Raw genomic sequence first — 24,927 nt, forward strand, 5'->3', positions numbered from 1 at the left:
AGTTAACCATAAAAGAAAAATATATAAATACACAAAAATATCTTCTGTACTCCATAAACATATAGAGAAATAGTTAACCATAAAAGAAAAAAAAAGTCAAGAGAAGGGAAAGGAAAGTTGATAAGAAAGCCAAGAAAGACTTGAGTTCAAAAAAGGCAGAAGGGGGCTGGGAAGGTGGCTCAGTGATAGAGCGCTTGCCTTGCATTCATGAGGCCCTGGGTTCGATTCGTCAGCACCACATAAGCAAAAAGAAAAAAAGCTGGAAGTGGCGCTGTGGCTCAAGTGGTAGAGCTCTAGCCTTGAGCTGAAGAGCTGAGGGACAGTGGCCAGACCCAGAGTTCAGGCCCCACAACCAGACCAAAAAAAAAAAAAAGGCAGAAGGTATCAACACTATCAGAGACTCTTGCTAGTCAAGTGCTTTAATTATTCCGGTGACCTACTGCCATCTGACTATGTCCTAAAGACAGTTTCAGAGACATTAGTAGCACAACCGTTAGAATCAGAGGACATGGATTCAAACTTCTCTCTCTGCCACACAAAGACTAGAGGAACTTCTCAACTACTTCCAGTGCTTCTATCAAAATTAGTGATAATGAGCTGGGCACTGTGGCTCACAGCTGTAATCCTAGCTACTTGGGAGGCTGAGATCTAAGGATGTTAGTTCAAAGCCAGCAGAAATGGCCTCAAAACTTCATTTCCAATTAACTAGCAAAAAACTGAGCTGTGGGCATGGCCTAAATAGTAGAGCCCCAGCAAGCAAACAAGCTAGTCAAGTGTAAGGGCCTGAGTTCCAATCTTAGTACATGAAAAAATAAATTAAAAAGGTGATGCCGGTTGAATTATTCAGTAGTAAAGATTAAGCTATAATCATGTTCTACTTCTTTAAATTCCTTCACTCACCAAAGGACTATATTCATGCCTCACGAAAAAAGCTCAGGGACAGTATCCACGCCCTGAGTTCAAGCCCCAGAACAGACACACATGTACAAAATTACTGTAGCTTTATTATTGTAAACTGGAAATGCATTCTAAACCAACCCATCTATGGACTACTGTAACTATTTTACTTTTGTTTCCAAGATTTTGAGAATCATATAAAAAATGTAAATTTCATGCTTCAATAGCACTGTGAATCAAGCAGACATTGATGGGCTAATGTAACAGACTAAGCAAATTCACCACAGTGCAAAAGGCTTGAATATTACTGAATTCTGTGAACACATACACATACACACATACACAACTTGAGTACTACCTGGAATAGTTAATAAATAAGACCATAGCCTTTGTTTATCCTATTTTGTTTTTGTAGCATGCCTTAAAAGCAATTAGTATTTCATTACTATTCACATGAGAGAAAATGTACCAGCTTGTAATCTAGAAACAAGTGGAGGAGAGAGAGGATGCAAGCACACACTACAGTTTCCAAGAAGTAAACAACAGCCTAAATATTTAAAAGACACAAGATTCATCACATCAAACCATAATTTGGACATGTCTTTATGCCTATTCATGAGAGTCAGTTGAGGGAAGACAAATGATGGGTAGGGAGACGCATCAGCAGGAGAGGCAGATGGAGAAATGTCTTTTAAACCTAAATTATTCCCGGCCTATTAAAATCTCAAAACCCAAATGAAAAGTGGTGCTCTCTAAGGGAAACCCTATTTTAAAAGTGGGCCATAATTCAAGACACACCCAGAGAGACTAAAGGAAATCTATAGATCTAACATTTATAGTACAAGAAAACTGGCTGTAGTTTTCTTTTTCTTTTTCTTTTTGGCTGTAGTTTTCTATACACATTTTTTAAACAAAATTTTTACATTTCATCAGGCCTGTGGCATACCTATTAATATGTTTTCACAGGGTAAAAATATAAAATACAAGGGGAACATTTCATGCAGTCATTTAGGGCTACAGCCAAGGGACCCTTCTAGGTATAAGAGTTTTAGAGTCACTCTAAGCTTAGACACTTAAAAAGGTAAAACTATTGTCTACTTTCACGAACTTTAGTTGCTACTCAGGGCAAAAAGTGTCAAGCATTATTAACTCGAATGTCTTTTGGCTTATGGCTTCAGTAAGCATGAAAAGGGAAACACAGAAATACTCCCTACAGTAATAAGAATTAAACCTCACTAATTTCATCTGTCTAGTGCACACAAACAGCATCACAGTCCAACAACAACACAAAATCAAGTGGGGGCCTCTTTCTTCCACTTCACTGTTTCTAGAAATGTCTTCTAGAAGCAAGTCTCATTAACTCACTCCTTCCATGCGTTCCTTAAATGTCTGACCTGCCTTGTCTTCCAGTCTTCTCTCTTTAAGATTAAACTGTTTTTAGTTTAGCATTTTTTTTGTTAATTTCTTGCTTGTGAAGTACTATTTGGTGCCAATACTAAGGCTTGAATTCAGAGCCTTGCGCTTTTAACTTTTTCCTGCCTAAGGTAGTGCTCTACACCTCTACATCTAACTTTTTTTGCTGGTTATCTGGAGACGAGTCTCTTGGATTTGTCTGCCCATGCTGGCTTCAAAATTGGATCTCAGCCTAGGCAGGATTATGAGCCTACCCTAAAGTACTATTTTCTTTCAAATTTTTCAATTCAATTGATTTCCAAACTAACTTCACGTGAAAACCATAACCTTTGGTTAGCTTTGAAGGTTTTCTAATGAAGAACAGAAATCTGATCAATAGTGGCACTGAAAGTAGAAAGAGATATAGTCACACTTATTTGTAGTTGTGGCTTTTATTAAAGCAGCTTAAATCCTTTGTAAATACGCTTTTCAGAGAGCTGGATCGATAGGATGCACAGGCAGGCAGGATTACCAGGGATCCATCGCCTGAAAGCCCATCCATGCCTCAGGAAGCTCTGCACCAGTTGCTGAGGTACTTGAAACCTAGAAAAACCCTACCACCTGCTTTTCTGGTGGACACATTTTGTCTCTCACACTCGGCTTCATTTGCAAATTGAATTGGCTGTTCAAATAGGGTTGTTCCCTAGAAACATTACTTTCCTTGCAGTGCAGCTCACTTGAAAGAAAGCTGAAAATTAGTTAGCTGTATGGGAGGGAGGAAAAACCTTATTCCAGTTACCAGGGAGGAATAATTGAACACAGATGCCTGGTGTGTCTTTAATTTAATTTGGAGACCTTTCATCCTTTACTTTCCTTCATTTGCAGCCAATACTCAATGAGCTAATTTGTAACTGGTTCATTTTCCTCCTTTTATCTTATCTAACATCATACAGGAAAATTAGAAGTACTACAAATAACAGATGAAGCCTGACTTGGGTCATTCTTAAGTACGGCTTATAAACTAAGTTGTGTATATACATGCAACATAAGGGGCTGAGATTTATTCCTACAGAATCCATGTTGAGCATCTTTCTCTTCCTGCAACGACTCATGTCTTTATGAGTTATACCAGGTCCTATTTGTTCCCCAAGAAAATAGCATCTACACTATAGTTCACAATAGAATCATTAATTCCAGAATCGGTATATGGTAACCCATCTCATGAATAAAACTGAGGTTTAAAAGAACTTGAAATTCTGAGAAATGCACAAAGACAAAAGGATGCATAAACTCCACTGGATCAAGTTCAAATGGTGTTTGCCATACAAGGAAAAAAGTTGTAAGAAGAAAAAACTAAATGTCAAAATGCATTTATGAAAAAGGGCGCCCTGATCTGTGTAAGCAATCACAGGTGAGGGAGAAAGAACCAGAGGCAAAGTAATGGTTACAAAATGCCTGGCTGAGCAATACAGAACTTACATTCTAAATGGGCATATTATACTTGTAATCAAGCCTGTTTGGCTAACAAATTAAGCCAACCTGTTATGTATTTTATATAGTTGGCATCTCTCCACAAAATGTCACTTGTTTATTTATTTTGATCATTTCATTGCCTCTCATTGTGCAAAATTTTATAGCCCGAGGAAGTTTGCATGGGTTTTACTTTAGTTTCTATTTTGTTACTATTCGTCTTCCTCTCCTCTTTATCTTCTCCCCACCTTCTCCCACAGACACATGGGGAAGGGAATACTTTCTCCTGCTTCTAAATATCCTCCACCACAAGCCCTTCTTTCAGTTTGAGAAGCGTTAAAGGAAGGCTGTATTCACTGCCTGTATGTGCCAACTTCTGCACTTGCTTAACACTCTTGCCAATAAGCTAAAAGCTGTGATAAATGGAACTAATTCCCTTTCACAGTCCATTCCATCAATGCTAATTAACAATGATTTGAATTATTTTGCTTAAACGGGGCCATGAATTCTTCACAGGTAAGGCAGCTTTCAAGTTGAACCAGATTAAAAATAAATAAATAAAGACTTGGTTTTTAAATTACTGAGCACCGGAAGTAGCGCTGTGGCTCAAGTGGTAGAGTGCTCACTTTGAGCTGAAGAGCTCAGGTACAGCACCCAGGTCCAGAGTTCAAGCCCCATGACTGGCAAAAAATAAAAATAAAAATTCCTGAGCACTGAAATGTGAAGTTCTTTGATTCAGAATATAAGCCACTTCAGATATGGAATCAGCCCAGATGCCCCTCAGTAGATGAATGGATCAAGAAAATGTGGTATATATACACAATGGAATTCTATGCCTCCATCAGAAAGAATGACATTGCCCCATTTGTTAGGAAATGGAAAAACTTGGAAAAAATTATATTAAGTGAAGTAAGCCAGGCCCAAAGAAACATAGGTCCCATGGTTTCCCTTATTTGCAATATCTAGTATATGTATGAGTCAAGCAGAAAAGGTCAGATAATGTGATGTTAGGAAAATGAACCCTTAGATATGTATTTTAATGTTTTTTTCTTTCATGCATGTGTTTCTAACGCATTTATAAGATTATCTCTTTGTTGCTTTGTATGTCCCTCCCCCACAGTATAACCCCTGCTTTCACTATATTTGATGTCAGTATAACTTGTAGAGGAGATGGGGAAAAACAAGTTGTATAAGGATACAGGTGGACCTGTTGCAACAATGAGAAGTACAAGTTGTCATGTCGAAAATGAGCTTTACAACATTGGTGGGGGGGGAGGCGGGGAGGATTGGGTGGGTGGGGGGAGGCTGGGAAGGGATGTGAAGGGTAAACAAAGGAGGAGGCTGCAATGCTTGATAAGAACTGTACGCATTATCCTGCCCATGTAATTGTAACCCCTCTGTATAGTGTGTTCACAAAAATAAAATAAAATAATAATAAAGAATATAAGCCACTTCTTTTAGGGGACACTGAAGCAGCCCAATTTTAAAATAAAAGCAGATCCTTCAAATAATATATATCAACTTTACTGCTGTTATACCATTCACTACCAAACTTATGTCTCTGGAGAAATATGGACGGAAAGCACTATGCAATGAAGAAGAAAAGATGAAGAACAACTATTCATTTTATCTTAGAAGACAGATAAATAAAATGAAGGTGACAATTAACTTTAAGGAATATGTGTGTGTGTGTATGTGTGTGTGTGTGTGTGTGTAAATGCAGCTTGAACTCAAGGCCTTGCACTTTTTTTTTTTGTCGGTCAAGGGCCTGAACTCTGGGCCTGGGCGCTGTCCCTCAGCTCTTCAGCTCAAGGCTAGCACTCTACCACTTGAGCCACAGCACCACTTTTGGCCTTTTCTGCTTATATGGTGCTGAGAAATCGAACCCAGGGCCTCTTGCATGCAAGTCAAGCACTCTACCACTGAGCTATCTTCCCAGCCCAAGGCCTTGCACTCTTGCTTAGTTTCTTTGCTCAAGGCTGGAACTCTACTACTTAAACCATACCTCCACTTCTGGTTCTTTGATGGTTAACTGGAGATAAGAGTGTCCTGATTAGTCTGCTCTGGCTGACTTCAATCCTGAGATCTCAGCCTCCTGAGTAGCTGACAGGCGTGAGCCACCAATCATGGAATGGAATCGATAAAAATTTCAACAGGTAGGGTACAGATGAATTGTCCTGAGATTCCGAAAACAAAACAGAGATAAGGATGAAAGCGTGGGCTGGGGGAGAGTTAGGGCTTTCCATTAATAGACACAGACTGTTTTACCAGTGCCAACCCACACTGTGTTTTTTTAGTGTCCAATTTACTTGAGGAAAGGGGGAGATGGAGTTGGTAGCCAGCAGGATGTCAAGGAATTTTAGATGGAAGAACGCTACAGTCTCAGAGGACAAAGACACCAACAAGCTTTCTTTTAGCTGTAACGGGGTAAGGGGGTGGGGGATGGGGAAGGGAACCATGCAATTCAGTTTTCTTTGTAGACTATTCACAGCTCCACTGTAAAATATCAGCTTAAAATAACTCCACCTGTGCTGGATAAGTGTGTTGGCCATAAGCAGCAAACAAGATCTCACCAGAAAGTACAGAGGCCTTCCAGAAAGGTCAGAAAGAGGAAAGCAGCCCAGATGCTGCCTTTTGCAAAAAGACATAACCACAGGGCAAAACAATTCCAACTTATTTGCCAAACAAGGTTTCCTTGAAAGAAAAAAAAGAAGCTATCTTCAGGGGCAGAAAGAACTATTTTGTGGAGAATAGGAAGCGATGGATGGGGGACCTATAGAAGTGTCTTCACTATCATTTCCGTAGCATACATAGGAGAGATTTATCCCTAACCTGAGTTTTAACCACCACCTCCACCTACACGCTGCTCAATTCCGAATTACCTGGACGTCACCCCGTACATTAGGCCTGCTTCTGGGTCTGGACTGCAACCCCAAGCCGCTTGGCCACAGTCCAGAGGCCAAGAAAACCTAAGGCAAACTCCCTTCCTCCTAGGCCACACCTGTCCTCTCCGGCTTCTCCACCTGCACAACCAGCGAGGAGCCCCGAATGTGTGCTCGGGAACCCAGAACTCCAAACGTGCGACCTCAGCGCGGCCAGACCCAGGGTCCCTCCCGCCGTGGTCCCCCAGCAGGGCAGGCAGGCCGCTACCTCCTGGAAGAGCTCCAGACTGTAGGTGTTGTCGTCGTCGGCAAAGAAGAGCACACCAGGCTGGGCGCGCTGCTGCTGGTGCGTCTGGCGCAGCCAGGCGAGGCCCGCGTTGCGCTGCTCGGTGGCGCGCGGCAGCCCTGGCCGCTTGTAGCGCCGCGGCGTGGGCACGTGCAGGTGCGTGCTGGGCAGCCCGGCCCGCGCCAGGAAGCGGCTCACCAGCTCGCTGCGCGCTGCCGCGTCCTCCACCAGGATCCAGTGCAGCCGCGCCACCTGGCGGAACGTGTTGGCCAGGCGGGTGAGCTCCGCTTTCTGCACCGGGCGGCTGTAGGTGGGCGTGATGGCATAGATGGTGGGGAGCGGCGGCTCCGGCTCCGCCCGCGGCCGAGACTCATTGCGCTGCTTGGCGTGACGCCCCGGGCTGACCCTGAGGGGGAGCGGGACGCGGGCGGCCCCACGGCCCGCGGCGTAGGGAGAGAAGTGCGGGCCGGGGGTGAGCGGCGGCGCGGGCCTGCGCGTGTCCACGTCGAGCATGATGATGATGATCAGGATCCAGGGCAGGAGGATGAAAAAGCGGCTGAACAGCACCGACTTCATGGCGCGCACTGCCCCCGGGTCGGACGCCCCAGAAGAAGGGGACGAGCTGGGGACTCCAGTGCGCGGCTTGGACAGTGGCGGCGGTGCCCGCGCTCAGGGGGCCGCGGCCCGCACGCTCTCCGTCGGGCGCCCCGAGCCCCAGAGCTCCCCAGCTCGGCGTGCGGGATCCGCGCCCGGGCTGGAACAGCTGGAATTAGAAGGGGTGCCAGCGGCCCGGGGGCCGGGCTGCCAGGGTGCCCTCGCTCTCGGGGAGTCCTCGGGAAGCGGGACTCGGTCCAGCCGCGAGCTGTTAGGCCCGGAGTTGGGGCGAGCGCAGGAAAGCACCACGAGCTTTCCGAAGCCGGGGTGCCTGAGGCGGCACCCGGGGCGCCTCGCTGCTCCTGTCCGGTGCCGCTGCAGGGAATGGTGCCCAGCTGCGGACCCCAGTGACGCTCCTTGGGACTTGCTCCGAGGCGGGCAGCAGGTGCCAGGGGCTTCCCACCCTGGCGCCGACACCCGTGGCGGGAGGGCGGGAGACCCGACAGATGTGATGTCCCCAGTTCTGTTCCCGCGCCGCAGCAGACACCCGAGCTCCTCCTGTACCCGTTCTTTTCTTCTCAGAACCTCTCGCGGCTCTGGCAGCAAGATCCCAAAGCAAGCAAAGAAAGAAAAAGCCGGGGGGTGGGGGCGCTGCAGACTCCAGCGTCCCCCCAGTCCTCCGGAGGGAAGACGGCAGCGCAGCCCAGGCTGGGAGGGGCCGCCAGAGCGGGCGGGCGGGAGCGACAGGGCCGGCGCTGCGGGTCTGTGCCCGCCCGCGGCCCCTGCACCGGCTCAAAAGGAGGGCGGGAGGAGGCTCCCCGCGGGGAGGCTCGACCCCAGGGGGGGATGGTGCCAGTCCTCGGATCTCCTAAGCTTTCCAAAATACTGCAAGGTCTTTGGAGATCAGCCAGGAAAATCCATTCACTTGCGGGAAAACTCGGAGACCTGGGAGGGAGGGAGGGAGGGAAGAAGAGAGGGGGAGGGGAGAAGAGAGAGGGAGGGACAGCGGGGGGGGGAGAGGGGGAGCAATGTGAGGCAGCCCATAAGAAGGACATCAATCCCAAACAGCGCTTCCAGACTGCAGATAGATTTGGAAATTCTTCAAAGTCCAACTGAGTATGGTTTAACTTGGCTTTTCTTCAATAATCTGGAGCCACAGTCCCATTACAGTTTACTCTCACCAGAATTTTCTCCCTGCGATCCTTTCAAGGAAGGTTGGAAAGCACATTTCCCCTTCATTTTCCTGATAAGGAAACCAAAACTCAGGATTAAAAGGAATTTCTTCCAGGTTAGTGTCAAATGTGGCCAGTGGAAGAACGGGTCTAGAAGTGCAGCCTATGGTGTCCTGTGCACAGCCTGCACCTCTTCCTCTGAACACTCAGCGCCATCTTCCTAGACACCAGCGAGGTACCATCAGAACCAGACCATGGCATATGGAACAATGACAGCGTCTGCACAAGTACATTGGACAAGTACACCGTTGGCGCATGATTTTGCCTTTTCTAGCTAGGGGATCTACTCATGGTGGGCTAAGAAAGAAGAGAGCATACTTGTAGGCACATCTCAGGGAGAGGCTTCCAAACAGAAGGAATACCCACCCCCTCTTCCTGCTCCAGATAAATAATTTTTGAGTGCATCTTCTCTGATTTTTCTGCCTTCTTCAGTTATGTTCACAAATCCAACTGTGCATTCTCAGAGGGCAAAGCATAGCTTTTGGAGGAGATGTCTGCTTCACCTTTCTGGGTATTCTCTTCTGGCTCTACCTTGAACTTCCTTTCCATTATAGGGGGTGGTCCATCTGTGAGTTGCTTCAATTTCATGCTCACATTCTGACACTGGAGAGTGAAATCTTACACACTGGTCTCTTCTCCTAACCTACTGAAGCTTGCTGTCCTAACTCAAAAATCACATTTGAAGCTCTGCAGATTCGTGCATCCTAAAATCAAAGTTAAGATTCCATTGGATGTCCACCAAGATTCTAGAAGAGCCCCAATGTATCTTGAATGGAACACCGAAAGGATCCATCACAGCATCCCAGGGGACCACGCAGAGGCAGGCAGGCACGGGAGAAAGATTATTACAAGGTTTATTAGAGGAGCTCCCTGAGAGGAGCTCATGGCATCTGCCACTTTCTAGGTAGCAGCAGCGTCTCAGGGTAGGAAGTGAGGTAGATGGGAGCTCAGGTGGTCTGGGCGGAGAGAGGGCCCATTGTATAGAAGGAACTCCAGGGCAGGGAGGAGCCCAAGTCTGTGGAGCTGAGGACCAAAGGTGGGCATAATACTTACAAACACAACCTAGGAAACTCATGCCCTGCTCTGGGCTTTGTATGCATGTAGCATCATGAGTAAGGGTAATGGGGTGGGCAAGAAATCAATACTGGCTTTCCTTAAATGCTAGAAGGCAGCACACAAACTGAAACCCACCATCCATACTTACTGAAGACTTACTCTGTGAAAATTTTTTTTATTTGGTTGAACAAAATGGCTCATGTGAGCTGGAGTAAAAATCAACTCGTCAGTGAATTGTATTAAAAAACATCACTTTCATTAGTGATGTTTTAATGATGCTTTTGTTAGTTAGGTCTTAACTAGTCTTAATAGTAAGCCCTTTCCTGTCTTCTCCCACACCAAGGCTCTTTACTGAACAACAGTTAAATTTGGAACTTGAGATTTTAGCTAGTGCTCACAGTTTAAGGAGCACATGAAGAGCTGTTGCTCCATTTTTGTATTACATACATGGTTAGCCAGGTTTATCTCATCTGTTCTCAGCCATCATGTTTCTTGAAGCTGGGCAGACATGGGTTTGAGTCCCGGCTGGGCTACTTTTCCTTGTGCAACTCTACACATTTAATGAGCTTCTCAAAGGCTCCATTTCCTTATTATGTACACCATGGGAATCTTGCAAGGATTAAAGAGGATAAGTGTTTTGCAGCAAAGTTGGCATTACATGGAAATAGTTAACCTGGGAGTCTCTCTGATCACAATTATCACATAAATATGAAGTGAAATATCTTCAAATAGTGCCTCCACCTATAGGGAAAGAGATTCCCATTGGTGTGTTAGAGTTTTCCTAAAGAGCTATGGGAAGAAGAAAGAAGAAATCAATTGCCCCAAAGTCAAGGCATACAGTAAGGATGACACGATTCTAAGTGACACTTATTGCAAGTGGGTGAATGTGCCATATTGTTTTACACTCAATGACTCAAAAATCCCTAATGGTCAAATCTCAATAAAGATTACAACAGGGTTACATCTGTTGTCACTGTATTTGATTCCGTTGTCCTGCATCTTGTATATACATGTTTCTAATTTGGGGAGGGGAAGGAAATAACAAAATGCTGAAATAAGGATACAAGATGACCCATTGTAACAACGAGATGTACAAGACACTATGTTGAAAATGAACTTTACAACTTTGGGGAGGAGAGGGAGGAGTTGGGAGGAGGTGGGGAGGAAAGGGATGGTAGGGAAAAACAATGGAGAGGGTAACAATGCTCAATAGGAAATGGATTTACTACCTTGCTCATGTAACTGTAACTTCTGTACAGTATCTTTACAATAATATACATATATATATAAAGATATAGGGTTACAGAGATATTATCAAGAATATCCATTTGAAGTATACAACCAGAGTACAAAACTTTTATGTGCAAAAATATATCATGCATGAGAAAATATGTAAGATTTATTAGGTGGTGGAATAGAAATAAATTTCTTTAATGGAAATTGGAAGAAAATACCATTTCTATGAAGAATAATCACTGGGTAGCTACAGTACTTTTTCTATACAGCTTATGATATTCATCTATAAAACAATTTAAATTTGATCTGTAATTGGTATGAAGGTTTGTGGAAGTCACTAGAGTAATTAAAATAATTACCTAACTTTAGAGCTTCAGCACATCCTCTCACTGTTTATTTTCATTTAATCTCTCTAATTATTTGTGTAACAAAGTGAGCACTGCTTCCTCGGTACTAATGAAGCCTGGATTGCTGCCTTCAGCCACTGAATTTCAACATTCAGTTGTTTCAAATACACAAAGGTTAAAAAATTCCCATTTGGGAAGCTAGCAAAACTCATGTATAATCACTGAACATTTACATTTGCTGTGATGACTAATATGCAACTATAACTTCTGGAGCAAAAAGATTGCAGTGTGATTTGTGCAGTGTACTGAACTGATCCCATTTGACATTTGAGCCTGGGGTTTTGCTAGTGTGACTAAATCAACCTTCAAGTGAGTATTGGGAACATTCTTGGTATTCTCAGTCAAGCAGAAAAAGAGAGTAAGGGGAAAAAAAATCCTATACTGGCTTAAGTATTTGGAACTCTAAACAGGGTAAGAATGTGGTTATGCAAATCAGCACATGAAAAGAATCAGGACTCAAATACTAATTATTGGTAATCAGTATTTGCACGTGAATATAAATGTTTCTATTAAATCGTTATTCACAATCATGTGAAAGAATGATGTTGAATTAAATAGGTTCTAATAGCTTCACATTCCAGGGATACTTTTCACTTTCATTGATTACTGGCAGAAAAAAATGATACCCAAACCACAGATTAAGTGGCTCATTTGGTTTATTTTTTTTTGCTTTGAATTATCTACAAATATCACTTTTGGCCTAGAATTGTTCTGAATTAGGATGCTTTCTTAACATTTCAGACTTTTTCATTTATTATGTGTAAATAAAATTTGTCCAGTAAAACCCTATTTTTAAAGATTAACTGAAACCAGAGTTATTCATTACCTGAATTCTAGAAAAGCAGAAATTGACAGTATACCATAACAGTCTTACTTAAAAAACAATTCACTCAGCTGGGCATTGGTAGTTCATATTTTTAATTCTAGTTTCTTAAGAGGCTGAGATCTGAGGATTATGGTTCAAAGTATCCATGACATACTTATCTCCAATAACCAGCAAATTGCCAGAAGTAGAGCAAAAAAAGCTCAAGGATACACCCAAACCCTGAGTTCAAGCCTCAGTACTCACATACACACATGCACGCACGCGCGCGCGCACACACACACACACACACACACACACACACACACACACACAATCCATTCAGTTGGAATAAGAGATAAGGCTATAACATGACAAAAGCCTCTTTTTCCTGTACTAATGGAGTAGAATGCACTCACAAAACAAAACAATGAAGCATGCATAAAGGCATAAGGCATCTCCTTCTCCACCCATACTATCTTTAAAATTGGCACCTACATTAAGATAGTGATTTGCTATAAAAAATAAAAATTAAAAAAATTGAATTTTCCTGTAAAACTACTTAAACTACTTTTTTATCGTTGTCTCAAGATTGAAAGGAGATAATATACATGAAAGTATTTTAAACACTGTTTACACATATAAACTGGAAAGGGGAGGGCAAAATAAAAGACCAACAGTTAACAATTGTTCAAATATAAGATGAAAACATGTGGTTTCCTTGTTTTCTCACATATTTTACATATATTTCAAATTTTTCAAAATAGAAGTTAAGACATATGATCATGTACTAACTAACATAATACTGGCCTGCTGTCTTTGTTTTGAAAACAACTATAAACTCTTGATTTGTGCAAAATATTATAATTTTGTAGCTGAATATGAACCCCCTAACCACCCCATAGTCTAACCCACCCCATACCTTAGAATGTGACCTTATTTGGCAATGGGTTATAGTAAGTCTAACTATAGTTAAGACAAAATCATAATGGAGTAGGGTGGACCTCTACTCTAATAGGACTAAGTGTCCTTATGAGAAGTAGAAAGTGGATACAGAGGCACAGACATAGGGAGGAAGCCATATGAAGATTGGAACCGTGTCCCACAAACCTAAGAAGGCCAAAGACTTCTGACAAAACAAAACTTCTCAAGTAAAGCCTCAACTGAAAGGTTACTGCTAAATTTTTCTTTATATTGACACAAACTAGAACACCCAAAGACTTTTGCAGTGCCCCTCCTTAGTCCTTAGTTCTAAGAATATGTCTTTCTAAAGAGAACTGCAGGAAGTAGCCACAGGGGGTTGAGGACCATTGTGTTCTATGTCCCAATGTTTCTAAAGAAGGAAAAAGGAGAGGTACTCCTTAGATAACAAAGTCCTACTCAACATATAGTCTTTCTGCTCTGTTCTTCCTTTCCCTCCTAAAAGCCCTTGATGCCAGTGAGTACAAATGATGGAGCTTTGAGATGTTCCATTCATCTTCTTCAAGGTAGCCAAGTGAATCATCCTGATTACTTCCTGCTAACTCTTGTCTCCTGAGGACTGAGCAGTAGTAAGCCCAGATTTATTCATGTAACCATGAGTACGATTTAAAATCAAGATTCTTTATTGTGCATTCCCTTAAGGTGACAAACCACAGCCAGTCCACCATCCCACCTGCTAGCATAGTCATTGCTTTCCAAATGGCCTTCATCTCTCTAGGCTAGAATTCTCAAGGTCATGGGGGTAAAGCAAGATGGCAGAGTAGAGGTTTTCTCCATAGAACTCTGAGAAATAAAGGTGAGACTATTAGAAATGAACAAACACAGAAGTGGTACAGGAGAGTTTGTCAAGACAATTTTGTGCAAAATGGTATAATACCATTACTTTCCCCAGAGCTAAGTAGGCACCCTGGGCAAAGCAGTTCACTAGATTTGTTTTTGTTATTTGTCCTGAGGCTTAAACTCAGGGCCTGAGCACGCTCTGTGAGCTCTTTTTGCTCAAGTCTAGCTCTTTACCATTTCAAGCCACAGATCCACTTCTGGTTTTCTGGTGGTTAATTGGAGATAAGAGTCACAGGGACTTTCCTGCCCCACCTGGCTTTGAACCACAATCCTCAGATCTCAGCCTTCTAAGTAGGTAGGATTATAGGCGTGAGCCACCAATGCCTGGCTTCTTTCCTGGGTTTTTATCTCAGTCCAAATTGCCCCTTCTCCTTGTCAAGGAGTTAGGCTCACATTCTAAGCATAACTGAATAACAAGGCAAGAAAGAGGGCTATTCTTTAATTTTTTTTAAAGGCTTACAATTTTTTTTTTAAATAACAGCTGTCTGGGAGCAAGGCTGGGAATGGAGTGGTTGGCAGATACAGTTGGAGGAGGTTGATGAGGTCAGTGGAAAGCTCTCACTCTAAAGCAGACCTTATTTCCTTTAACTCCATTGATAAAGATTTCTCTTTCTAATAAGCAGTACACTTGGTAATTGCAGTTTTATTCTTTTAAACTCCTTTGATAAAGATTTATCACCCTAACTTGGCTAGCTGGTCACAAGCAGCACAGCTGGTAATTAATTACAATTTATTCTTTAACTCTTTCAACACAAGAGTCACATTTCTCATGTAGCTGCTGGTCACAAAAAGCACAGGTAATAGTTACAATTGAAGTAAAAAAAAGCAAACAATTCCAGGAAATATCAATACCAAAATCATCAATAAAAGACAGAAGCACTTTAACAGAAAAGACTACTGTATTCAGAAGAGCAAAACTGAGGAAGAACATTGAGAACTAAAAGAGAGGAACAGGACAGCAGAAAAGTATGATGAAACAAAAAGATAACAGGAAACTAGGACAGAGATTGCAGCTCCAGCCTGTGTCCCCTGGGAGGCCAAGAGGCTCACCACAAGTCAGGAGACCTCCACGAGAGACCCGAAGACCTAGTTAGCTGTAGGGCAGTTTCATACCCCAAAATCATCAACCCCCTTTAGGGGGATTTGGTGAGTCCTAGGATGGCTTTCAGCTCCCTATTTCAGAGAGTGGCAGTGAGGCACCATCTTGTACTGGAGCTCCTGCTTGGAACTAAGTAAGTAAAGTATCAGATTACATTAGTTGAGTGCAGGACATGCATTAGTTGACAGCCAGGATGCCAGAGACTGAGACCCAACTGGGAGTTGGAAGCAAAGAAACAATTGGTGATCTGTGCCATCTGTGACACCTAACCAGGGTCCAGGTGCCCAGGTCTCACCCTGCTGATGAGAGCAATTTCATTGTCTGAATTCTTCAGAAAACCAGATGCTCACTTCTGCTGTGGGGATAGCTCAGTCTGCAGCTCAGGAAGGCAGCTATACATGGGGAAGTGGGGAACAATTAGGTAACAACCAGAGGAGAAGCCTTGGAGTGGGAGGGGACTGAATAGGCAAAATGAGAATTCAAAGCAGCAAGAGGAGAAGGGCCTAAAGGTTGGTGATGCCACCCTCATGGGTAGAGCAATTTCCAGGATACAAGAATTACTACAGAAATGGCCCTTTAGCCCATTACTTGAACACTGTTTAGCATCTAGAAGCTATTGGGTGGCTTTGAGTGCTGGCTACTGGGTGGGGCTGACAGCTCTGAATATAGAACCCATATGGTACTCCTCAGCCTTGTCTTAGCACAGGAGATATGCTTCTGGATAGAGTCTGAAAGAACTGAAACTTGAAGACTTAGTCCTTCAGACCACCACCACTGGTGAAAAACTCAATGAGCTGTTTCATTCTCACTGCTGGGCATATTAGAGGAATGCTCTGTGGGGAGCCCATCTGCTTCCCCAGGGGGAACAGAGGGACTTGTACAGCAGTTGGGACCTTGATTGGCCCACAGACTGAAAAATCACTGTGCACCCATCAGTGATTTTCAGTATACAAAGATAACATTTCTAGGTTGGAAGCAGCATAAAAGTAGACACTCAACTATCCTTGCCCTCAACTCATAGGAAACAAAAACACAAACACAAAGACATACAGGCAGCTAGCTCACCTCTATCTGAGTAGTGCTAGGGGATCAGGACTGATGTCATAAGCATATAGACAAAAACTTGCCACTAAGCTATTCCTGAGTTCAGAGAATTTACAAACTTTACCACTTCACAGTCCTGCCTGAGCTTTGTGAACACTTGCTGGAAAGACCCCAGCTTACTAAAACATCCACCCAGTGAATGGACCTCAATGTGTAAACTACAATGCAGAAAAACCAGGGCACCAAGATGCCTCCAAATATGAGGAACTCCACAGTAGTAGATCCCTAGTATCTACTAATGGAAGTGGGGAGGATACTTTATGAACATGTATAAGAATAGAACAATGAAAAAAAAGAATAGAACAATGAAGCTTTTTGAGGTTGATTTGGGTAAACAGAAAATGGGGAAAATAATGGTTAGAGTTGAGTCTTATAGTATGCATACATTGACATGTTGACATGTAATCCCCTTGTATAATTAATTGATGCTAATAAAATTTCTTTATTATGACTAATAGTAAGAGGCTGGGTGAAGGGCAATGAAGAGAAGGTTTAATAAGGGAATATGATCTTTCATAATTGAGATAATTTTCTCTGCTCCATAAAATCCCCCATAAATATGACATCAATTCTCAGACTACATCATATGGCTTTCCAAGGCAATGTGGTTCCATTTGAGGTGTTGCTGAGATGCTCCAATTCCAATAGGAAGTCCTATCCACAAGGCCATAGTGGTGGCTATGGGCTCAGGGATCTCTGCAGCTGCTGTTACTATGTATTTCCTCATAGGACAATATTAAAGGACATCTATATTCAATCAGTCCTAGGAAATTTTACTCTTGTAGGTGACATTTAAAATCAGGGTTGCTTTTCTTCAGACCTATCTGTAGTTCACTAAGGTACAGATCTTGATCAAGAATTCAACCTGTAGGTTGGGGATGTTGCTTAGTGGCAGAGAACTTTACCCAGTTGCCTTGTGTTCAATCTCTAGCACTGAAAAAAAGGACAATCTCTACATTAACAAAGCTTCTTAATATAGAAGATCATTCCAGTGGGACAAATTCACAAAACCAAGTTGATTAAAGACAAGGTCTCCAAATTCTGTTTATTTAGATAAAGGGGTTTCTTTGTAAATGGTTGTTGGTTTGAAGGGGAAGACCTTTTAAAATATTTCAGTGTTGAAAGCAAAAAGTGGGAGCAAATATGAATTTGGGGGCAGAAACTAGAGAATGGTTCAGTAATCTCTCATCTCATATCTCAGGGCCTTAGTTCTACTATATATACTTTCGATGTTCTCTCTCTAAAGTCTAGTGAAAATGTGCTCTGAATGTTTTTCCAGTTCTATAAATGGGCTTAATTTAAGTGGGTAAGATCAAACTAAGTTGTTTTATTATGACTGGTACATATCTGGTAATTGTAAAAAGGGTTAAAGAAAATTGTCTGAGCATGGTAGGATACATCTATAATACCAGCTACTTGGAAGGTAAAGATATAAAGAATGTGGTTTGAGGCCAGCCTGGACAAAAAGGATATTTAATTTCAACAAACATGTGGGATGTGGTGGTGGTCAGACAGACAGAGAGACAGAGGCTGTATGAGGCTGTCACTAGGCAAAAATATGAAACCCATTTATCAAAAGTAATTAAGTATTAAGTTAAAAGCTATAAAGACCGTAGCTCAAGTGGCACAGCACCAACCGAAAAAGTGTAAGGCCCTTAGTTCAAACCCTAGTACCACAAAAAAAGTTTCTAGTATCTCCTTAAAGAAGACAATATCGCCTACTCACTGTACCAAATTAATGTTGTATCTATAGATAAACATTATTATATGAGCAGTCTACCAAAATATAAGAATTAAAACTATAGAACATATTGTTGTAAGCCTAATTTCTCCTACTCTGATAGCCTACTATCTTGATTTAGTTTGTTTTAATTATTTGTATGTTACTTATTTTTGAGCCTGTATTTTCACAATGAAATGCTGACATGGATTAGTTTGTGGGTGGTATGCCAAATAAAGTATTGCTTGGAGTAAGCATGTGTTTGGGGTCTGAGTGAATTATAAATCAGAGTAAAGGGGTGGGGTTCCTTTATTTTTCTGCTTATCAGTTTATAGTCCTGGCCTGAGATATTAAACCACCTAACCACCTAGACTTAGTCAGAAAAGGAGCACAATAAGACAGCATTGTTCTAGAGCAAAACTAGTAGTCTGGGTAATATTTCTCCAGAAAAGTAAGTTGGAATTCTATTCAGATGGAAGCAATCAAGCCAGCATAGTCATTATCCCCAAACTACAGCCTTGGCTAAGAGTCACATTTCCACAAACAAAAAGAAATCAAAAGCTCTCTCATTCTAAATGAAGTTCATGTTCTGACACAGCTTCCAGCAGCAAGGTCTCAGGGATGTCCTAGTCAAGGTGTTGTTGATGGGTATTATCTGGAAGCATTTGATCACTTAGAAGGTATTAGTAACTGCAGAGCTTCTGCATGACAAAGGACATAGCTAGCAAGATCAATAGAGAGCCCATAGATTGGGAGATCTTCACTAGCCATACAACGGAGAAGGGTCTCATACCTAAAATATACTTAGAACTCAACAAATTAAATCCCCCAACAACAAATCCTCAAAGAAACAACTGCCAGATAAATAAGTGTGCTGAAGACTTAAAGAGAAACTTCTCTGAAGAGGAAATAAAAATGGCCAATAGACACATGAAGAAATGCTCAACTTCTCTGGCCATAAAAGAAATGCAAATCTAAACAACATTGGTATTCTACCTCACCCCAGTTAGAATGGCTATAATCAAGGACTCAATAACAACAGATGCTGGTGGGGATGTAGCCAGAAGGGAACCCTACTGCATTGTTGGTGGGAGTGTAAACTTGTTCAACCACTTTGGAAAGCAGTATGGAGGTTCCTCAAAAAACTCCACATAGAACTCCCCTATAATCCAGCAATCCCACTTTTGGTCATTTACCCAAACAATCACAAACAAGGCCATACTAAAACTACCAGCACAACTATGTTTATTGCAGCATTATTCACCATAGCTAAGATATGGAACCATCTCAGATGCCCCTCAGGAGAAGAATAGATCAATAAAATGAATAGATCAAGAATTCTATGCCTCCATCAAAAAGAATGATGTCACCCCATTTGTTAGGAAATGGAAAGACTTGGAAAAATTATATTAAGTGAAGTAAGCCAGGCCCAAAGAAACATAGGTCCCTTATCTTCAATATCTAGTATATGTTTAGGACAAGCAGAAAAAGTCAAAAGCTATGTACATATGACCATATAAGATGGTGCTAAGCGAAATGAACCTCAACATAGGGACACAAGAGGTTTTATCTTTGTTGCTGCTGTTTTTAAGATACTTATAATTTACTATTTGATTTTTTTTGTTTCTTTTGTATGTTCTTCCCCCATGGTATAACCCTTTTTCACTGTATTTGATTCCAGTGTCCTGCATCTTGTATATACATTTTTCTAATTTGGGGAGGGGAAGGGAAATAACAAAAAGCTGAAATAAGGATCCAGCTTGACCCATTGTAGCAATGAGATGTACAAGACACTATGTTGAAAACAAACTTTACAACTTTGGGGTGGGGAGAAGGAGGAGTTGGGGAGGTAAGGAGGGAAGGGATAGTAGGGAAAAACAAAGGAGGGGTAACAATGCTCAATAACTTACTCATGTAACTGTAATCCCTCTCTACAGTATCTTTACAATAAAAATATATATTATTACAAAAAGACAGAAACCTAAATGCATATTCTCTGCCTGGCACAGCCCTGCAATATTTATAAGAACCTGAGACCAAGGCCCACCTTCTGACTTGGAATATGTTACCCAACAAAAAGAGCTACCTTCAAATCAGGAGCTAACACTCTGTATTAGCCACTCTCTGGCTTCCTATCTAAACTTGTTTCCTTAGGCAAATGAACAAAATGAGATATGTTCTGTGATAGCATTCTCCACACTAGAAGATTCTATGTGAGAGATAGATGAAATATAATTCATATAGTTCTTGACATTACTATAATACAACATATTGCACTATACTTTAATGCAACACTACAAATTTAACAAACTCCAATTTTTTATTCCAAAGCCAACATTTTTTATGCTATAACTCTCTTTCACAATTGTACAAGTAGAATGGATAATTGATCAGTAAGTGTAAGTTGTTTCAGCCCTTGAAAACTCCTTGTGATTAGACAAATTGATACATGTAGAACTCTTAGAACAATACATTAAAGTATGCTGTACAAACTGATGTCTGTTATTCTCAGCATCATCATGCGGGTACACTTTTAACCTCTGAACATGCAGTCAATCAGTGCATATTAGAATGAGATTGATTGCTTGGATTTTTAAAATATGGTAATCAAGTAGTCATTGTAATACAGAAGCACAAACTGTTGGTAAAGAGGCCTGGATTTGGGGTCTGAAGATCAGGGTTTCAGTTCTTGTCCTTCTCATTTTCTCCCTTATAACAATCTGAAGTTGGGGAAGTGAGAGAGTATTTCATAAAGAATAACTTGCACAGTGTGCCAGTGAAATTGTATTTCTAATAGGAAAAGCACTACAAAAATACTAGTCAGTGTTTAGAGAAGGCAATCTCTCCTAAACCTAAGGATTTATTGATATTCCATGAATTCTCGTTGGCTGCCAGCACCAGATTTCTAATTGCAGAAAGAAACAGGATTTACTGGTCCATCTATAACTGCTGTAATGTGGCAGACCAACTGTGGATTCACAGGAATGGTTCTGTGTTGCTTGTTCTTTTTTTCTTTTTTCTTTTAACAAGTGAGCTTCAAAATCAGGAGGAAGAAAGAATCTTTCCCTAATACTAATTTTAAAATTCCATTTCATAGCTGGGTGCTGGTGACTCACATTGGCAACAGGTGAAGATCTGCAGTTTACTGAAGCAAAGTTATACACATAGAGACACACAGAAACACACACACAGACACACACACAGACACACACAGACACACACAGACAGACACAGACACACAGACACACAGACACACAGACACACACACACACACACACACACACACACACACACACACACACACACACACACACACACACACACACATACATACACACGGGCTCCACCATCAAGCTTAAAGGTATATAGCTAAGTCCTAACCAAGCCAGCTACCCAGGAAAGCTTGAGTCCTTTCCTTTGAGATTCCCAACGAATGATATGTAGGAAAGAAGAGCAAAATTTAAATACATAAGTATCAATATCTGGCAACCACTAATATTTCAAGCTTTGTCCAGAAACATGTTAGAATTTTTTTTTTTTTGCTTTTTTTGTTTTTGGGGTCTGGTCGTGGGGCCTGAACTCTGGGCCTGGGTGCTATCCCTCAGCTCTTTGGCTCAAGGCTAGCGCTCTACCACTTGAGCTACAGAGCCACTTCTGGCTTTTTTCTTTTTGCTTATGTGGTGCTGAGGAATCAAACTCAGGGCCTCATGCATGCAAGACAAGCGCTCTACCGCTGAGCCACCTTTCCAGCCCAATGTTGGAGTTTTTAAAGACTCCCCTACCTCACCCAGGCTTTGGGGACTATGAGCAGAGGTATAGCTGAGGATCAAGACAGGGAGGAAAGGCGATCAAGATAGCTGCACCCCAAGAAAGACAGGTCCACACACACTCAAGAAGCTCTGTGCCCTGGGAGGAAAGAATAAAGATGGTTTGTGTATTCAGACATGGATGCTGCCAGACAGGATGCTTCTCTGAAAGCTGGAAGTAAGATATGGACAGTTAATACACACTAAATAAAAATGCCGTTAGTGGTCTGTGATGTCACCACCAGCCATGGTGTCAGTGGTGAAGCCAGACCAGTGATCTCTCGTTCTCTTAATGGCAGTGTCACCCAGCTGGAGGTCACAGAGAGAGAGTCTGACTCATCAGGCTTGGGTGGGGCCTGAGAGTTTGAATTTCAGTCCATATGGATGCTGATGCTGCTGGCCCAATGACCACAGAGAAAACTGCTCTATGGATTCCTGCCATGGCCATAGTGGGCTCTCCAGACATGTGGGAGGCCTATAGGTGGAATCCGTATCTAAATGGCCTTTGTTCTCAGGGGTTTTGGTTCCTGAAAGTCTCCTCAATTAAAAAAATTAAACTCCTAGTCTCTTGCTCATAAAGAAACTAATGTTTGGAAAGTTGTATCGCTAATGTCATAGGCCAAAATACAAAGTCACATGGAGGGAAGAGAAGTCATTCCTTCATACGGAGATTCTGGTCTGCAAGTTGTGACCAATCATGTGATTGTAGTTTGGGTAGATAAGGAGGAGAGCCAGTTCAGATGGAAGCTGAGCATTCCTCATTTGAAACCAGATGTGGTTTGGGATTTTTATTTACATATAAATTATGAGAGATCTTGGGGATGAGATCAAAATCTAAAGACAAAATTTTATGTTTGATAGAAATCTTATGCCTTATGTTTCATGCAAATCTCAACTATATGTTAGAAGTAATTTTATACATTTCCTTCTCAGTTCTGGAGACAAACAGAGAGACTTATGTATGTTAGGCAAATGTTCTACCATTCAGTCACATTTTCAATTCTATACATTTGCAAGAAAAAAATTTCATAGTGTGAAATTTGAGGTATTATAATTTGGAGTATTTGGGAGTTCTGACTTTCAGATCAGGGATAGTATTTCTGACATTTTCACAGTGACTCAATTCTAGACAGGTCACTTGCTTCAAAGGCAAACAATGGCCATGGTATGTAGCTTCAGTTGTTTTTCATCATAAAGATCAAGGAAAGATTGGCTTAAGGGAGTGTTCAATCTGAGTGTCTTGCTCAATTCTACTTATGTGGAGTGGTTTTCTTAAATAATTACAACCTAGATCAGTTCCAGGAAGCTTCCAGAACATTAGAATACAAAAGAAAGAAAGGTAGGTCTAACTTTTAGGCTTGGGACCTTTCCATGAAAAGTATTAGGAACATGGGACGTTTCTGAAACCATGCTTCTTTGGCAATTTGGCAATCCTACTGAAGCAGATTCAAGGATATAAAGTATCTTGGAGACCAAATCTATGTAATTTAGACATTTCTTTTCCAATAGATAGGTTAGTTCCTTCTCCAGACTTTCATTCCCTGTGACCGACTTCATTTGGTTGTCTTCCATTTCACTCCCCGCCCCCCACCCCAGCCTCATAAAGTCCATTCATATGTGCCTACTCCTATCTTAGTTTCCTTGCAGTCTTTGATAACTCATTAGGTGCTATGGATAGAAAGCCTTGGACTGGGTGCCAATGATTCACACCTGTAGTCCTAGCAACTTGGAATGCTGACATCAGGAAGAGAGTTGTTTGAGGATAGCTCTGCTAGAAAAACCAGCAAGACTCGATCTCAGTCTTTAAAAGGGTCTAGTGGTTCATGCCTGCTATCACAAGCTATGTGGGAAGCTGCCACTGGAGAACTGAAGCTCCAGGCCAGTCCTTGCAGCATAGTGCACAAGACTTCACCTCCACAAAGGAAAGCTGGGCATGGTAGTGTAAGCCTGGGATCTCAGTAACATTGGAAAAGTGGGCAGATTGCTGCTCACCCCTGGGTGAAAAGCAACAGTCTGTCCTAGAAGTAACCAGTAAAAACAGCAACAAACACACAAAAAAAACAAAAGAGGGCTAGGGAGTTGCTGTGGTTTCGGGCATGAGGCAGCTTTGTGGGAGTTGAGGCTTGCAGACCTAGCACCTGCATCCAAGACCTGCAGTCAGTGTCTGCAGGTTGGGAGCTGAGTGCTCCTCCTTGGGATCAGAGGTCTGTCCTTGGCCTTTGCTGCTGGGTGCTGCTATCCCCTGTGGAGCCTAGGGCAGATGTTCAAAAACACCTTCCAGAGAGGTTCCTGTCCATCCCATTCAGCATAGGCCGCAAGGCTTTGTAAATCTGGGACAAAAAAGTACAGAATGACCACATCAAAATAACCACTGAGGAAGTGTGGCCCAAGTGGTAGAGTGCTAGTCTTGAGCTGAAACGCTCAAGGACAGCGCCTAGGCCCAGAGTTCAAGCCCCACAACTTACCAAAAACAAACAAACAAAAAAACAAAACCCCAGTCACTGACAGTGGGATGCTGATGGCTCATACCTGTAATCCTGGCTTCTCAGGAGGCTGAGATATGAGGATCCCAGTTTAGAAGAAAACCAGAAGTGGAGCTATGGCTCAAAGTGGTAGAGCACTACCCTTGAGCAAAAGAGCTCAGGGATAGTGTCCAGGCCCTGAGTTCAAGCCCTATGACAAAAAAAAAATCACTGGCAATGACACCCAGGCCCTGGTACTAGAGATTGAAGGGACAAATGTCAACACCATGTACATCAGGTGTCCTGAAGACCCAAAGAAGATGTTGAGGATTAAACTTCCTTTCCTTGTTATGATGATCAAAAACTTGAAAAAATTTTTTGTGCAGTAGTGGTTTCAAGCAAGGAAGTACCTAAACTGTGTCAAACTCTTCTGCCCAGGAGGCTGGAGGATGGGTGAAACCAGATTCAGATAATGAATCTGTATCTGACTTCACCTGGAGAGCATCTGGCACAAAAGATATTGAGACTCTGAGAGTGCAGCTCCATGCAAAGTGCCGCATCTGCCAGGTTCACCTCTCGGACAGACTCCACTGAGAAGACCAGCTGCCTGCAGAGTTTAAACTGTATCTTCCAGTTTAGAGCAAGGCAAAGCAATAACTGG

General features: G+C 42.2%; 1 protein-coding gene and 1 pseudogene across 1 annotated transcript in view; one reads left to right on the forward strand and one right to left on the reverse strand.

Annotated features, from left to right (window-relative positions):
- The window catches only part of B3gat2 (beta-1,3-glucuronyltransferase 2), a 53,067-nt gene extending 45,564 nt beyond the window's left edge, over window positions 1-7,503 (reverse strand). The window contains exon 1 of the mRNA XM_070012183.1: window positions 6,910-7,503. Coding sequence (XP_069868284.1) covers window positions 6,910-7,503 — 594 coding nt within the window. The remainder of the gene's footprint in view (window positions 1-6,909) is intronic.
- A 16,561-nt stretch (window positions 7,504-24,064) lies between these two features.
- Window positions 24,065-24,923, forward strand: LOC138820478 (cilia- and flagella-associated protein 20-like; annotated as a pseudogene).
- The last annotated feature ends 4 nt before the right edge of the window (window positions 24,924-24,927 follow it).

Source organism: Dipodomys merriami, unplaced genomic scaffold (genome assembly GCF_024711535.1).
Source record: "Dipodomys merriami isolate MVZ:Mamm:240054 unplaced genomic scaffold, mDipMer1.0.p SCAF_89, whole genome shotgun sequence".
NCBI classification, from domain to species: Eukaryota; Metazoa; Chordata; class Mammalia; order Rodentia; family Heteromyidae; genus Dipodomys; species Dipodomys merriami.